Source organism: Musca autumnalis, unplaced genomic scaffold, assembly GCF_047663935.1.
Source record: "Musca autumnalis isolate F117 unplaced genomic scaffold, ASM4766393v1 scaffold_2, whole genome shotgun sequence".
In the NCBI taxonomy this organism is placed as follows: domain Eukaryota; kingdom Metazoa; phylum Arthropoda; class Insecta; order Diptera; family Muscidae; genus Musca; species Musca autumnalis.
In genome coordinates this window covers 42,902,149-42,920,422 of record NW_027411755.1, presented here as the reverse complement: position 1 = coordinate 42,920,422, position 18,274 = coordinate 42,902,149, and the positions used below count along the sequence as shown (strand labels likewise).

Sequence of the window (18,274 nt, the reverse complement as noted above, 5' to 3'; positions counted from 1 at the left end):
TAACATTTGAGCCCCAGTGCGTATGATTCTTATTAATAAGAAAGATTATAATAACAATCATACGACCTGGGATTCCAATGTTAAGAAAAACAAAACATTATTAAAAAACCACAAAGATAACCATTTTCGTATGAGAAGAGAAGAATGGCTTACAGGTGTCTGCTGATGACAACAGGAAAAATTACGGACGCTAAGAGTGGCCACTATTTCCACCCATACCAGAGTATATGTAAGCGCTACACGCTTGTTGAAGAAATTTTTCTTTCAGATAAATTAAAATTCAACAATATTCGACTGACTGACTCCTCTTACTTATTGGCCAACCATTTTTATTATTTTTCTCTTGGTTGCATCAAATTAGACCCAGACTTATTACTGCTTTACCTCTCATCTTAAAATTTAACCAATATTATCCCAAAATAAATCAACAACCAACACAAAAGAATTCCATTTTGCGACAAAAGTTCAAAAGGTATATGAACTGAATTCAAGAGTTGGCTTGGCCATAAATTCTTCACTTCAGGTCAAAGTGCAAAAAACCGTGTAATATTCCTACAAAAGTAATAAACAGAAATGTTGAAAATTAAAGAAAATCATAACCAACAAAATTTATTTTCCCAACTTTGCAAAAAGTTCACAACTGTCGACAACTCTATAATTTCACCAAATAATCTGCAATTTGTGTAATTTCCCAACGCAATAATGAAAATTTGTTGAAATTATAATTTATAGTGTAGCTTGTTCCAAATTAACCCACGTTATTAATTAATATTAATGGCAACAACAGCCAGTAACAATAATAAGCAAGTGCAAAACTCAACAGACCACGAAAAAACGCAATAACAACAATAAAAAATGCAAAAAGTAGCCACAAATTATCTTATAACACAAATAATCATTAATTAATGCAAATAAGCGCGCAATGTAAAATGTCTGTTAAGGCGCCTGCGTTTAAATAGTTTATAAACAACAACAGCAACAATAATAACAAAAGCATTCAACACTCAAATGTAACAACTACTACAACTCTCTTACCTTTTTTTCTCTACAATGTCTACAGCACATAAAGAAGCAGCAGCGACATATGACTGTAACAAGAAAAACAACATATGAAATCTCTTTATAAAGAAAAAAGGAAACAAAAAATAAAATATAACAAAAAAGGAAATCTCAAAAAAAGTCAAGTGAAACTCAGCAAACTACAACAGTGTTAATCTCAACTGCACACTCTTTTTTTACTCTCACTTTGTGGATTAGAGAGTAAAAAAATACAAAGAAAAATCTCATTATCAAAGTGCTAAGGATAACTGGAATTACAACAACGAAAAAAAATTAGAGAACTAAAAAAACAACAATAATAACAACTACTCACCTGTTTTGAACATCTCTTTGGGAATACTGCTGCAATTTCTTGTTGTTTTTTTTCTTTTTCCTTTTGGAAAATTGTCAAAGAAGAAATTGCAAATTAGCACCATTACCAACATTGTTGGCCTTAGTGTTGCCAACTTGATATTAATTGGATTTTTTACGCCATCCGTTTAAAAACAACAGCCTTCAAAGTGGATTTAACAAATTATAATAAAATGCTGCAGGCAAGCAGTCAATATCTGCGGCCGGACTATTTGGCGGCACCAACTGCGGTAAGTAAAGTAAAAAAACATTAATAAGGTATAAAAAAGAATTAACATTAAAAACTAAACATTTTAAAATATAGACCAGAATAAAAGTATTAATCAATAACATTTATAACAAAACATCGAACCCTTAGAGACAAGGGTGGCATATACGTTACGACAATACTTATACACCCATTATATTTTGCGAATAAGTCTTAGACATTTTATATACACTCCACGTCAGTAGAATAGAACACCTTCATTTTTGTTATTGTTAGCTTATTTATCCCAAAACGAATGAATCTGCGTTTTCAATCTTGTGGGGATGTAAAGTCGATAATGTTCCATATCAAACACAGAAAAAATTATGTTTCTAGTTCTTCGCGAAATGATTTTCTGATCATTTTTCCGATAGTACTATGAAAAATAGGCATTTATTTTTGGTCATCAGGATAGAACAGTCACTTTATTTTCGCGAATTTTTGAGATAGTAAAGCCGAATTTTCTTTCAGTCGATAAAGCAAGGCTTTCTAATCATTTTTCACCAAAGAAAACCTATAAATTATTCCGCGGACACCGAAATAACAGCGTTAAAGGGTTTAAATTGACAGATATTGGAAACATCTCGGAATATCAATAGGAGTCGCGCAATTATGTCATATTTCTTCACAATAAGATAGAATATGACATAGACAACCTCGACGGATACAATCGAGTGCTTCGGATGCTGATAAGATGGAATATTTTCAAAATATTTATGAAAAAGGTCAAAATTTCTTAAAAAACCATGATGATTTGTTCAATAAAATGGTTTTTCCGCGAACATGTCTGCCATTTAATGGTTTGGAAATATACCCCAGATTTAGAGGAAAATAATCTGATATGAAAATAACCGCTATTTAATACACTGAGGGAAATTTTAGCACATTTTTCAAATTGAACACACCCTTTGGATTTTGACTTTTATATGTTTTCTTATTTCGGTGTCCGCGACTGTTCTTAACAGTGTTATGCTCCAATATAAATAGACCAGTTTATGCTCTCCATACCGGATTTTACGAATTAGTAGTTTTTTTAACTGAAATCGCAAATGTAAAAGCCCCGTTTTCGCGGGAAAACACAGTCATGGAAATTGAGGTTTTAGGTTTCGTATGTTGTTTTATAAGGTACTAAAATTTTCCTCAGTGTATTAAAATAACGGTTGTTTTCGTATCAGATTATCTTCCTTCAAATCTGGAGCATATTTCCAAACCTTTGAACGGCAGACTTGTTCGCGGAAAATCCATTTTATTGAACAAATCATCATGGTTTTTTAAGAAATTTTGACCTTTTTCATAAATATTTTGAAAATATTCCATCTTATCAGCATCCGAAGCACTCGATTGTATCCGTCGAGGTTGTCTATGTCATATTCTATCTTATTGTGAAGAAATATGACATAATTGCGCGACTCCTATTGATATTCCGAGATGTTTCCAATATCTGTCAATTTAAACCCTTTAACGCTGTTATTTCGGTGTCCGCGGAATAATTTATAGGTTTTCTTTGGTGAAAAATGATTAGAAAGCCTTGCTTTATCGACTGAAAGAAAATTCGGCTTTACTATCTCAAAAATTCGCGAAAATAAAGTGACTGTTCTATCCTGATGACCAAAAATAAATGCCTATTTTTCATAGTACTATCGGAAAAATGATCAGAAAATCATTTCGCGAAGAACTAGAAACATAATTTTTTCTGTGTTTGATATGGAACATTATCGACTTTACATCCCCACAAGATTGAAAACGCAGATTCATTCGTTTTGGGATAAATAAGCTAACAATAACAAAAATGTAGGTGTTCTATTCTACTGACGTGGAGTGTATTTTGTAGAACACTGTTTCAAGTATTGTTATAGAACCGGTTTCAAATGTCAATTCCATTGTTAATACGTCAAATTAATCCTAATAAAGAGGTTTAACCCGACAAAAAGCTATAATATAACACTGTGCAACATTTTGAATGTAATCTTGCGCAAACAATTCGAACTGAGGATTTTTTTAAAGTACAGACCCAAACGACACAAACCCCTAGTTGGGTTTTGTTGTGTCAAATCCAGCTCGGATTTTATGACCCCATCTACATATGGTTAAATATTGAGTTTTTAAAGAAATTCGTGGCTATATCTCTTAAACCAATGCAAATCTTCTTCTGACCTCTGAAGCAAATTTGTAGATAAGAACAAGAATAAAATATTTGGAGAAATAATGAACTCGAAAAACGACTTTTATTGCCTCAAATTTCAAAATATATCTAAAAAATCCCTAAATTTATATACACTTCGCACCATATCTCCAAAACTGTTAATTTTTTCTTAATGTTTCCTTTTTCACGTCGTTTTCAGCATATTTTTCAACTAGGATTTAATAAATATGTCAATAATGGTGAAAACAGAAATGTGAGAATAAACTGTTGGTGCGAACAGAGTTTGAAATAGGTGTTGTAAAAGATATGATACAAAATACCGCTGAAACAACATGAAGTAAGAATTTTAGAGTTTCAGAATGTTCTGAAGAATTGCTAAGAACATTATTTGGATGATTTTTGCAAATGGTTACATGGTTCAACTCCCAATAGTTTAGCTGATACCGACCAGAATTCCAGAAACTATGTAAAATTTGCTATATTTTATCGATTTTGATGCCCTAGATGAAGTTTTTCTTAGGTGGTCTGTTCAACAAATAAGTTCTACTAGATTAGGACTACATTATTGCTAAAGACAGCAAGGCCAAATTCCTATTCCTTTCTAAGATAAAGGCCTGATAAATGGAAAAAAAGTGTAGTTTTAGCCCGGTTTAGATGAGGCCATAAAATCCGAACTGGATCTGACAGGACAAAACCCAACTAGAGTTTTTGTAGTCTAAATATGTACTTTCAAAAAATCCATACTAGAAGTTGTTTACATTTTCAGTGTTGCATAGTGTAAACAAGCTACACGCAGTTGTTTTATTGATCGACAGCTGGTCTTTTGAAAAGAAGAGAAAAATCTAAAAATTAATGAAATATGAAAATGCAAACTATTTGGGTGTAGATGATGGAATATTGCCAGCCAGAGAAACTTCCTTCCCTCAATTGGATTTGACCCCAAATCTGCACGATGTGGCTTTTTGAATGAATAATGAATAAAAATACGAAATATTGTGAATTCCCTGAATGGAGAGAGTTTTCATATTCGGCGACTTGTCCCCATAAACTTCTGTACTTTGGTGGATCTTTACATAATATTTATACCCTACACCACTATGTGGTAAGGGGTATTATGTGTGATAGACCCATAGTTCCTTCTAGGGATATACATAGAATCACTTTCTGAGTCGATTTATGCATGTCCGTCCGTCCGTCCGTCCGTTCGCAACATACAGGTCGCATTTGTTGACCGATTTCGCTGAAAATTGGGGAATACCATTTTTTTAGCCGTCGGAAGATCAAGTTCGAAGATGGGCTATATCGGTCCAAGTTTTGGTATAGCCCCCATATAACGGTACCTCCCGATTTAAGGTATTTTAAGGATCTTAGCCGTATTTGTTGCCCAAACCAGCTGAAATTTTACATTTGAGGTTCCCAATAGCCGCGAAATTGCTCCACTAAAAATTGTCAAGATAGGTCGACGGTTCGGTATAGTCCCCATATAACGATACCTCCCGATTTAAGGTATTTTATGGATCTTAGCCACATTTTGTGCCCAAACTAGCTGAAATTTTACATTTGAGGTTCTCAATGGCCGCGAAATTGCTCCACTAAAAATTGTCAAGATAGGTCCACGGTTCGGTATAGTACCCATATAACGATACCTCCCGATTTAAGGTATTTTAGGGATCATAGCCACATTTTTTGCTTGAACTAGCTGAAATTTTACATATGTGGTTCACAGTGGCCACGAAATTTCGCCACTTATAATTGTTAAGATAGGTCCATGTTTTTTTGTAGCCCCCATATAACGGTACCTCCCGATTTTAGGTATTTTAACGATTTTCCCCAAATATGGCTCCAATTTGCCATTTGGAGTTTAATGAGTTCAAAAAATTTACTTTAATGTTTGTTTTGGGTTATTAAAAAACTTCTCCACCAAGAATTATGGACATACATATGTCCCCGTTTTGATATATTTTGGTGAGAATCGGTTCAGATTTGAATATAGCTCCTATATATATTTTAGGCCGATTTCGCGTATTTGCTGCACCAAACACTCTATATAAGTCCGATTTCAATGATATTTGGAGTGTGTGACTGAATTCGGTCTGGAAATAAATGTGCCAAATTATATCGAAATCGGTTAAGATCTGGATATAGATCCGATTTATATTTTACATATTCACAGTGGTGTAGGGTATCATATAGTCGGCCCCGCCCGACTTTGATCCTTTCCTTACTGGTTTTCCTATATGAGGAACTCAAAATTTCTTCATTCAAATGCAACGTGTTTTTTTTTACACTGACGAATATTTGAAAGAAGAAAGTTCAATGACAGAGAAGCTACTCCCATAGGCGATATGACTGATGAGGTGCAAAGCTTACAGTCACATAAACTGGCTGTTGTGTGGGTTCGAATCGTCGGCTTTCCTTTTTCACTTGCAAAAATCATCGGTCATTAAGCTCAACTCTAAACGAGAAAATTAATAAAAAATAAAATTATCTTCGCCCTGACAGGCAAAATTTCAAAAAAAAAAAACAAAAAAACGGCAGAGTCCGTTTGCGATTTGTACCCACGTCCTCGAAAAACATATCAAAATGTTGTCGCGGCGTGTTAACGTTCAGAGGAAAACTCATTACTTTCAAAAGCTTCGCTAAAAAAGCGTTTGTCATGGAAGCTATACAGGTTGATCGAACAAATATACGTCACTGTAAAAAACAGGTTGCATTTGAAAGAATAAAGTTCAATGATAGAGAAGCCACACCCACAGCCGATATGTCCGATAAGCTGCAAAGATAGAAGCGAAACTAGTCACATAAATTGGTGGCTGTGTGGGTTCAATCGTCGGCTTTTTTACTTGCAAAAATCATCGGTCAATAAGCTCAACTCTAAACGGGAAAATTAATAATAATTTAAGGACCTTTAACGGATTGTTTTCTGAACTTTTCCCGCTGTTGTTCTCAGGATGCTAATTACAACGATATATTTTTGTGAAAATTCCATACTTCCGGAGGTAGTAGACCCAAACAAAAGGTGAGAACATTTGACTACATATTCCCAAGATAACAGTCGCGAAATCCAATCATCATTAATATGTGTCGAAAAAAGAAAAATTGATTTATTTTCGTTAACGTTACTGAATGCTTTAGTGGAGAATTTATGACATCAATATTATAACTTTAACATTATTTACTCCTTCGTGCTGGAGGTATATATCTGCCCAGGAGGCCCGGTACTAAGAATAAGAACGACCCTATCCTTATTCCCACTCTTCATCTAACCGAACATAGCTGTGAAATGTTGCGTACATTATCATATTCTAATCTCCGCATTTGATGTGATATACTGTGTGACCGAAGATTTATTGCCGTATATTTACGCATACCTCAATCGGTTAAGGCAAGAGAATAGTTGAATTTGTTGTTTAGACCTTTACAGATGTCATCACAGGAAGTTCGTCTTTTGTTGGACGCTATAAAAAACTGGTGATGGGACAATCCCTACCAAAACAGTTCTATCCCAGCAAAATGTTCGATGACAAATCATGAGTTGAATGATGGGTGCAAGTGATCTGGCATATCATCTTTTTGTTATTTTCACTCATGAATTTTATATAAGCGTGACCCCCAAAATATAACGTTCTTTTTTGGATCCTAAGCATGTCATTTTAACTAATGCATTGACATGTCATTTTCACCAATACTTTGACATGTCATTTTAACCAATGCATTGACATGACATTTTAACCAATGGATTGACATGTCATTATCACCAATGCTTTGACATGTCATTTTCACCAATGCTTTGGCCTGAAATTTTCATTCTTGTTCGGAAAATGAAAAATGCTGTATTTAAATATGATTTTCATGGCTAACAAAACTCTTTATTAATTCAAACGAATACATGAAATAATTAAAATAATTTATATAAAAATTGCAATTTATCACCGTCGCTGTGCCGCAACATAGTTTACTTCATCAATAAGGTTGTAAAATTTTCACTTCTCTTTAAACAAAAATGGCGCTGAATGACGCTCTCTTTAAAAACTTTTACACGACAAATTTGGGCGAGTAAAAAATAGTATCATGGTCTGATTGGCTGATATGGCGACCCATGCTGATGATAGGCATCTGATTTCTTACACTGGTGATGAGCACAGTCTCAACGGGTTTTTAGACAGGCGATAGTACCGGCATCGACAGCTTCAAGACTTTTCAGCAATAATATTGAGATTGGCGCAATGCTTTGTATGATCGATTGTTTCGGATAGCATTTGCTACATCAACAAGTAAGAACGGCGTTAAGTTCGACCGGGCCGAACTATACCCTCCACCACGAGTTGTATTCAGAGATGGTCTGTATGACGTTTTTTTAGGTATTCGACGGTAAGAAAGTTGTAAATGTCGAAAACCTCATATACCCGTAGAAAACGTATATAAAGTATTAAACGTCATAAACCTCAACAAATTTATGTTACCATCATATTTTTCACTTAATAATAATTTTGCCAGCCTGTCTTTGTTATTGCTGAGCGTCCGTACCTTTTTTGAAAATAACAGCATATTTTTATTAATATTTTAATTTTTCAAAATAACTGAAATAATTGAACAATAAATTCGATTACGCACTTTGCACACCATCTACAATATATTCCGAACACTACAACTACTTTACGTATGAATTAAAGAATTTGCAGGTGAAGTAATAAACAAACATATGCTTAATGTCCATATAATATAAAAAATATATATAAATGTACATTTTAGAGTGAAATCTTTTTATGGCTATTTTTTAATAAAATAGGATATCAAAAAAAATGAGTTTTATTATTATGAAAAACATAGATTTTTAGGTTATTATGTCTATTCTGTCAAAAACCTTGTTTGTTTGGCTAGGTTTACGACGTTTCCGACGTATGTAATATACATCAGAAATGTATTTCAGATACGTCATAATTGCAGACAGACCATCTCTGGTTGTATTGAAGTAAAATGGAACAATAACATTCCTTTCGTTTATAAAGAAGAATGTGGCTAACCTTCTAAATACCGATATGCGGGATATACTGTTCTATGGGGGCTATATCAAAACATCGATCTCTGAATTTCTGGCGGAAAGTTTTTAGACTCAAAGAAGAGTAAATACCAAATTTCCGATATTTCGGAAAGTTAATGTGGGTAAAACCTAAAAAATACCGAAAATCAAGAGGAACGCTTCTTTGGATGATACAGGAAGACGTGGACCTATACTGATAATTATGTTTATCATAATTATGATAGTGTTTGGCAGAGATCGTATAATATTTAGGGGTTGAAATGGACTAAAAATCAAAATTTTATCCGATTTTGTAGCGGCTCTGCAGGATCGACGCGAAGTACTTTAGGTAAGGTTTGGGTTGATGACAAAGATGAAGCTGGCAATTTAACATGATGATCAGATAATATTTAGCGGGTGAAATGTACCAAAACTTTTGTGTGTAAATTGGTATGTTATAATAAGAGGAGGAATAAGAGGATCGCTTTTCCTATCCATTGATGTCAATTATGTTGATGTATGTGGTCAGATAACATAGTTACTTACAGCCTAGTATATACAGGGATCACACAGTTTTTATTGTGTGTACTGTAACCATAATCACGCTAGAGGCCGCAGTCCTATTTTACTACTGAAAAAATTTTGCACCATGTATGAGGTATGGTCAAGGAAAATGCCAATTATTTTGAAAAATGATCGGAAAGTATTTAGCGGGTAAAATTTACCATTGTGGGAAAAATATCCAAATTTTGATTTTTGGTCTAAATTTAAAATTCTGGCAATTCTTAAAAACCAAATCTTGACATCTCCTTTGATGCGACTTATATCAATAATAAATGATGCAAAAATATGTATTAATTAAATCAATAATATAAAGTGTTGAAATCATAAAAAATAAATTCCGTGGAAATTCCAGAGGAAATTTTGTAGGGTATCACTGGTTAGGCCTCGTCCGACTTTAGCACTTGCTTTGTCCATAAACTTCTGTTTTGGGTAAATATATTTAAACACAAGACAGATTGCTCGTCATCTTTGAATAAATATTTTTAAAAATACCAAAATAATTGTTTTAAAAGAAATACACCTTTAATACGTTTAAGGATATTTTACCCAGAGGGCCTATCAAATAAAATGTATGGACACTCCGACATTTCTCTACCAAAATGTGTTACAGTCTCATTAGATTCAAAATAAACCCCTGATTTCTAATCACGATCTGCGATGGGGTATACGTCATGACGATAAGTATACTCGCAGTACTCTTAGTAGATAAACGAATTTACAATACAATTGCATATTCATTCGAATGCTGTAATAAAAACAAATTAATACCTTTCCACAAGATCCACTCTAGCTTGTCTTTTTTCCACAAACAAGTTACCCATATTGAATATCCTACTTTCGCCTCACCCAATATCGAACTTTCTAATTTACTTGTCTCTGTTATAAAATCAATCACGTTCTAAGCAAGCAAACAAAACAAACAAAGCAACCAACCTGTCTGCCACAAACAAAGTTAAAATTAGACATTGTCACCTCTCACATAGCTCTTAATGATATTATCATTTACAACAGAAGCTATAAAATTCCTCATAAATTACATTTGCCTTTTGAAACAACACACAAATAATTAAATACAATCAAGATAAGACAAAAGCCAATGTAAACGATACTTGAGTTTGAACTCATCAGATAGGATTGGGTGAGTGTGTGTATACAATATACGATACGAGTATAGGAATGATTGAAAGGAACTAACTGGCCAATTAACTGGCGCCAAGGGGTGTAATCATAATGGCCAAAGCTAATCAACAATCATTGGCAATTGTGATGGTGGATGGACACAAAACATTAGCAGCAGCACTGAAGTGACAGCGGCATCATTTGCAGCACTCACTATCTTTGGAAGTCTTTACTTTCAACTCATCAACCCATTTGGAGCCAGTCAAACAGAGTTATACCCAGTTAACTAGCTGCAAGCTATGAAATCAGATATACAAGATAAAACGTACAACAACAAGAAGAAGAATTACGTGGTGGGATATTGTAAGAGACAGGCGAACAACAAAACCAAATAAACAAATAATCAATCTCAATCACATCAATTACACTTTGTTTCAGTTTTGTTGGTTTTCTTGTGTTTGTTACCTTTCCACCAAACCCTTGCCCCAATCATTTGTGGTGAAGATTTTTACAAAATGGTACCCTACAGACAAGATTCGGGATGTAAAGATACAAAAGGAAGTTTTGAAGGTTTTCTATAAGAAGATCTAACTGTCTTCTAAAAGCGGACTGTGATAATATTTATTGGTTTTACTCGCGAAGACTAGTTGGCCTCCCGGGAGAAGACTTGTTGGTCTTTCCTGAGAAGACTGATTGCTCTTCCCAGCGAAGACATATTGGTCTTCACTATAAGAAGACTTGAGGTCTTCTATAGGAAGAACTGGGTCTGCTATAAGAAGACCTGGGGTCATCTATAAGAAGACCTGAGATCTTCTATAAAAGGTCTGAGATGACGAAAGGTCTTCTATAAGAAGGCCTATTAGAAGATCTAGGGCCTTCTTCAAGAAGGCCTGGGATCTTCTATAAGAAGACTTGAGTTGTTCTAAAATAAGACCTGATTTTCTTCTAACACAAGACCGGCTGGTCTTCTAACAGACAGCGAGGTCTTCTTACAGAAGATGACCTGAGGTCTTATATGAGAAGACCTGAGGTCTTCTATAAGAAAACTTGGGGTCTTCTATAAGAATACCTGGGTAGGGTGTCCAAAAACCCGGTTTTTCCACACAAAACGGTTTTCGGTTAACCGAGATTTTCAATTTTTCAAAAACCGGTTTTCGGTTCTCAAAAGACCTAGGGCCTTCTTAAAGAAGACCTGGGGCCTTCTTCAAGAAAACCTGGGACCTTCTTAAAGAAGACCTGGGGTTGTTCTAAAACAAGACCTGATTTTCTTCTAACACAAGACCTGATATACTTCTAATACAAGACCGGGCGGTCTTCTAACAGAAGACAGTGAGGTCTTCTAACAGAAGACAGTGAGGTCTTCTAACAGAAGAAGTCCTGAGGTCTTCTATAAGATTACCTAGGGTTTTCTATAAGAAGTCTGGGGGTTTTCTATAAGAAGACCTGGTCTCTTCTGTAAGAATACCTGGGGTCTTCTATAAGAAGAATTGTGGTCTTCTATAAGAAGTCTTCTGTAAGAATACCTGGGATCTTCTATAAGAAGAAATGTGGTCTTCTATAATAAGAACTGAGGTCTTCTATAAGAAGGCCTAGGGTATTCTATAAGAAGACCTGAAGTCTTCTATATTATGATCTAAGATCTTCTACAAGATGACCTGGTGTCATCTATTAAGACCTGGGGTCTTCTATTAGAAGACCTAGGGTCTTCTATAAGAAGTCTTGGTGACTTCTATAGGAAGACCTGATGTCTTCTATTGGAAGACCTAAGGTCTTCTATTGGAAGACCTAGGGTCTTCTATAAAAAGTCCTGAGGTCTTCAATAAGAAGACCTGGGGTCTTCAATAGGATGACCTGGGGTCTTCTATAAGAAGACCTAAGGTATTCTATGAGAAGACCTACGGTATTCTATAAGAAAACTTGGGGTCTTCTATAAGAATACCTGGTGTATCTTATAAGAAGACCTGGGGTCTTCTATAATAAAACCGGAGATCTTCTATAAGTAGACTTGAGGTCTTCTATAGGAAGACCTGCGGTCTTCTATAAGAAGACCTGCGGTCTCTATAAGAAGACTTAGTGTCTTCTATAAGAAGAACTGGGGTCTTACATAAGACGACCTGAGGTAGTACATTAGAAGTCCTAAGGTCTTACATAACAAGACCTGAGGTCTTCTATAAGATGGCCTAAGGTATTCTATAAGAAGGCCTAAGGTATTCAATAAGAAGGCCTGTGGTCTTCTATAAGAAAACCTGAGGTCTTCTATAAGATGACCAAAGGTCTTCTATAAGAAGGCCTATGAGAAGACCTAGGGTCTTCTATAAGAAGACCTGGGGTCTTCTATAAGAAGACCTGGGGTCTTCTATAAGAAGACCTGGGGTCTTTTATAAGAGGACCTGGGGTCTTTTATAAGAAGACCTGGGGTCTTCTATAAGAAGACCTGGTGTCTTCTATATGAAGACCTGGGGTCTTCTATAAGAAGACCAGGGGTCATCTATAAAAAATACCTGAGGTCTTCTATAAGAAGACCTGATTTCTTCTATAAGAAGGCTTGGGGTCTTCTATTAGAAGACTTGGGGTCTTCGATAAAAATACCTGGGGTCTTCTATAAGAACACCTTGGGTCTTCTATAATATGAGCTGGGGTCTTCTATATGAAGACCTGGGATCTCCTGTAAGAACGCTTGGGGTCTTATAAAGGAAGACTTGGGGTCTTCGATAAAAATACCTGGGGTATTCTATAAGAAGACCTGGGGTCTTTAATATATATAAGAAGACCTAGGGTCTTCTATAAGAAGACCTAGGGTCTTCCATAAGAAGTCCTGGGGTCTTCTATAAGAAGAACTGGGGTCTTCTATAAGAAGACCTTGGGTCTTTTATAAGAGGACCTGGGGTCTTTTATAAGAAGACCTGGGGTATTCTATAAGAAGACCTGGTGTCTTCTATATGAAGACCTGGGGTCTTCTATAAGAAGACCAGGGGTCATCTATAAAAAATATCAGAGGTCTTCTATAAGAAGATCTGATTTTTTCTATATGATGACCTTAGGTCTTCTATAAGTAGAACTGGGGTCTTCTATAAGAAGTCTTGGTGTATCCTAAAATAAGACCTGGGGTTTTCTATAAGATGACCTGGGGGCTGCTATAAGAAGACCTGGGGTCTTCTATAAGAAGGCCAATGGTCTGCCATAAGTAGACCTGGGGTCTTCTATAAGAAGGCCTTGGGTCTGCTATAACAAGACCTTGGGTCTTCTATAAGAAGTCCTGGAGTCTGCTATAAAAATAAATGTGGTCTTCTATGAGAAGAACTTGGGTCTTCTATAAGAAGACTTGGGGTCTTCTATAAGAACACCTTGGGTCTTCTATAATATGAGCTAGGGTCTTCTTTAAGAAGACCTGGGATCTCCTGTAAGAATACTTGGGGTCTTCTATAAGAAGACCTGGGATCTTCTATAAAAAGGCTTGGGGTCTTATAAAAGAAGACTTGGGGTCTTCGATAAAAATACCTGAGGTCTTCTATAAGAAGACCTGGGGTCTTTAATATATATATAAGAAGACCTAGGGTATTCTATAAGAAGACCTAGGGTCTTCCATAAGAAGTCCTGGGGTCTTCTATAAGAAGACCTGGGGTCATCTATAAGAAGACCAGGGGTCTTTTATAAGAGGACCTAGGGTCTTCTATAAGAAGACCTTCTATAGAAGACCTAGGGTCTTCTATAAGAAGACCTGGGGTTTTCTATAAGAAGATCTGGAGTCTTATATAAAAAGACCTGGGATCTTCTATAAGAAGACGTGCGGTAATTCTATAAGAAGACCTGACGTCTCCTGTAGGAAGACCTGAGGTCTCCTGTAAGAAGAGGTCTTCTATAAAAAGACCTGGTGTCTTCCATAAGAAGACCTGGGGATCTTCTATAAGAAGACCTGGGGTCTTCTATAAGGAGACCTGGTGTCTTCTATAAGAAGACCTAGGGTCTTCTATAAGAAGACCTAGGGTGTTCTATAAGATGACCTAGGGTATTCTATAAGATGACCTAGGGTCTTCTATAAGAAGACCTAGGGTCTTCTGTAAGAAGACCTACTGGTCTACTGTAAGAAGAGACCAAATGGTCTTTTATAAGAAGATGGGGTTGTCTTCTATTAGAAGGTCTGTTGGAAGATCTGTAATTGTTACTAGAATACTTGTTAGTCTTCTACAAAAATATTGGGTGGTCTTCTTTAAGAAGACCTCGTGTTCGTTTCACGGAAGACCTGGTGATCGTTTTTTAGAAGACATGGTGGTCTTCCAAAGGAAGAACCCGCGTTCTTCCCTTAGAAAACCTGGTGGCCTGATGGTCTTCTCTAAGAACTTTTGTTAGTCTTCTCATAGAAGACCTGGTGGTATTCTGTGAGAAAACATATTGGTCTTCTGTGAGAAGTTACGATTGTCTTCTATAAAAATTTCTCTTGATCTTCTCTAAAAATACCGTTTCCATAAAACCAAAAGTTGATGGGGTCTCTTCTAGGTCATTCCAAGTCTACCTAACCAAAGGATCTTCTTGCTACTCCTTGCACTTAATTTTCCCATTTACAAAGTCCTTCATTTCTTTTATGTTGCTGTTGTTGTCTTTATATTCCTTCATTTACTCATTTCATGTGTCTGATTGTCTAAACCGAAACATCAATCAGTGTTATCGTACACAGCTGGTAACCTGATGGATGGACAGACTCAGGATTGAATGAATGAATGAGTACATGGATGGATGCCTAGATGTTTTGATCACTGTTTGTTGTTGGGGTTAGTGCCTGCCATCGTCGTCGTGGTGTTGTACCCATTTGGAAAGGGGATACTCATTCACATTTGATTAAATAACCACAAAAGCTAACCAACCTAACAAAAACATACTCAACTCAACTATTCATGTCACTCACTACGTCATTCTGTTTGTCATGTCTCGGTTTGTCTGTCAGCCAGTCAGCCAGCCAAATGGGAGAAGGTTTTACAAAATAACCGCTTAACCGCACTCTGCACTCTACAGAAATAACTTATACAGACAGCATTTTTTCTGCTGCCAACAATTCCAATTGACACATACTTAAAATTGGAAACCAGTGGTTGTGGTAACTTGGTGGTGGTGACGATGGTGATGCTGCTGCTGGTGAGGAGATTGCCGGCAACCGCATTTCATTCGTCTCGATTACAAAATGAAAATAACATGAAAAACGACAAATGTCTTCCAACACCCGTGGCCTTAGATCTTATTTTATTTTCGTTTTTGTGATTTGTGGTGTAAACGGATAGGTGTTTTGTGTTGAAAGCGAAGATGTTACATGACTGGTCATGAATCGCAGTAATCATTGATTTTTTGACATGGAAAACAAAATAATGAAATTTAATATGAGTCGTTACGATAGATGAGTGACAAGGAGGGACGAGAGGGAACAGGGAACCGCGCTAATGTGAATAATATTTAAACTAAAGTTCATAAGCACCTGGGAACTTGTAAGGTAGGAGTGGAGTGGGAGGTCTTTTGTCTCTTGTCATACAGCATAATTAAGGATTATATGCCGGACTGTCATTTGTTGATAACCTCTCCAGCATCGAATAATAAGTCTGGGCCCTTTTTAGGGTCAAATATATTTGAGCTTTCGTTTGAGTAAAAATATAAAAACCTGGGAAAACACTGATGACTTCTGAAGATTTGGTTGCCGAACTGACATCTCACACCTCCATAAAAACCCAACTACCGTCTCTTCCTTCTCCAAACTTTGCCAACATCGAAATTCCTTAGAATTGAATTGAAACAGACAAACAATTCCCAACAATGTATAACCTTCACAAGCCATTGAAATATTCAAAAAGCTACAGCAGAAAAAATTCCCATTTGTGGCATAACATCGTTCGTCTGTCGTTGACGACAATGACGACTGACATCTTTAATTAAACAGAGACACTAAAACGCATTTGACTAACGTTTTGAAATGGCAAACAAACGACTCTATGGCGTCAATACAAAAAGAGATATATCAAACAAATAGACAAACAGCAGCAACAACAATAACCGAAAGAAATAAACAAATGACAGTAGTAGTAAATTTGTTGTCTTACAAAACTTTGACAGCTGTCAGACTGACATTTAAAAACACATAGGACCGTATATAATACAACACAACAGCAAAACACAACAAATGCTAACAACAAAATTCCAATAACAACAAGTAAAAAAGCGTTAAGTTCGGCCGGGCCGAACTTTTCATACCCTCCACCATAAAATATTCTGAACTAAAATGAAATAATTAGTTTCCATTCCTGTTCCCAACTTTAAGTGGGTACGTTAAAATGTCAGATAATGTACATAAAATGCTTCATTCGGGAGGCCCTGTTTTATGGTGCCTATATCTAACCGTTACCGTTATATAGGGGTTATAGTAAAACATGGACTTATGTTGACAGTTTTTGATGGGACCCTTTAATGTCAAATAACTCCTAATTCGGTTAAAAATTTTAGCTAGAATCCTCAAAATACCGAAAATCGGCACATAACGTGGGAACTTCAAATGTCATTAACAGCTAGTTCGGAGGTATGTGGTATGTTCGAAAATATGAACTTAAGCTGAAGCTTTTAAATTTCAAATTACAGAAAGTTCGTCCAAAAAATAAAGCTAAGGTACGGAAAATCGGGAGGTTTGATTTGGGGCTATACCAAAACATGGACCTACGTGGTTAAACATTTTAAGTAAAATCCTCAAAATACCGAAAATCGGGAAGTATCTTTATATTGGGGCTATGTTGAAAATTGTTGACGCAGATGTGTGGTGACCACTACAACCTTCAAATTTCAAATTACAGTTAGTTCGGTTAAAAATTGTAGCTAAAATTGCCAATTACTGAAAATTGGGAGGTACCGTTATATGGGAGCTATATCCGAACATGGACCTATGTTGACAATTTTTTATGGAGAGGTGTTGTGACCACTAAGAACTTCAAATGTCAAATTATTTTAGCTAAAATCATCAAATTGCTGAAAATCGCAGGTGCTTTTATATGGGAGCTTTATCAATACATCGACCTTTCTTGCCAATTTTTGGTGTAGAGGTGTGGTGACCACTAAGAATTTCAAATGCCAAATGTTCAAATTACAGATAATTCGGTTAAAACTTGTAGGTAAAATTCTCAAAATACCGAAAATCCGTTATATGGGGATACCGAAATCCGTACCGAGGTACGGTTATATGGGGCTATACCAAAACTATCAAATTATAGCTAATTCGGTCTAGAAATGTGAATTTAAACGTCAAAATACCTAAAACGTTATATGGGGGCTATTCCAAAACATGTACCTATGTCCACTAGTTATATAAGTTTATTGACATTTAAGAACCCTAAATGTCAATTTATAGCTAATTCGGTCTGAAAATGTAACTAAAAACGTCAAAATGCCATAAATCGGGGGTACCGTTATATGGGGCTATACCAAAACGTGGACCTATGTCCACAACTTTTGTTATATAAGTTTATTTACACTTAAGAACCCTAAATGTCAAATTATAGCTCAATCGACCTGAAAATTTCGCTATAAACGTCAAAATACCGTAAATCGGGGGGCACCGTTATATGGGGGCTATACCAAAACGTGGACCTATGTCCACAAGTTTTGTTATATAAGTTTATTGACATTTTAGAACCCCAAATGTTAAATTATAGCTGCATCGGTCTGAAAATGTAGCTAAAAACGTCAAAAGACCGTAAATCGGGGGTACCGTTATATGGGGGCTATACCAAATGTGGACCGATATATCCCA

At 35.8% G+C, this 18,274-nt stretch overlaps 1 protein-coding gene across 18 annotated transcripts in view; it reads left to right on the top strand.

Moving 5' to 3' along the window:
* The window catches only part of elB (zinc finger protein elbow B), a 239,354-nt gene that overhangs the window by 29,691 nt on the left and 191,389 nt on the right, over nucleotides 1-18,274 (top strand). For 15 of the 18 annotated variants that reach the window (XR_012410218.1, XM_073967631.1, XM_073967628.1 and 12 more), the window contains one exon: nucleotides 1,061-1,640. Coding sequence is in view for 16 of the 18 variants with exons in the window: in XM_073967631.1 (XP_073823732.1) it covers nucleotides 1,584-1,640 (57 nt within the window). In the remaining 2 variants the exon portion in view is untranslated. Of the gene's footprint in view, nucleotides 1-732; nucleotides 1,641-18,274 lie in introns of all 18 variants that reach the window. The other 3 variants (XM_073967619.1, XM_073967635.1, XM_073967634.1) reach the window with 3 other exon arrangements.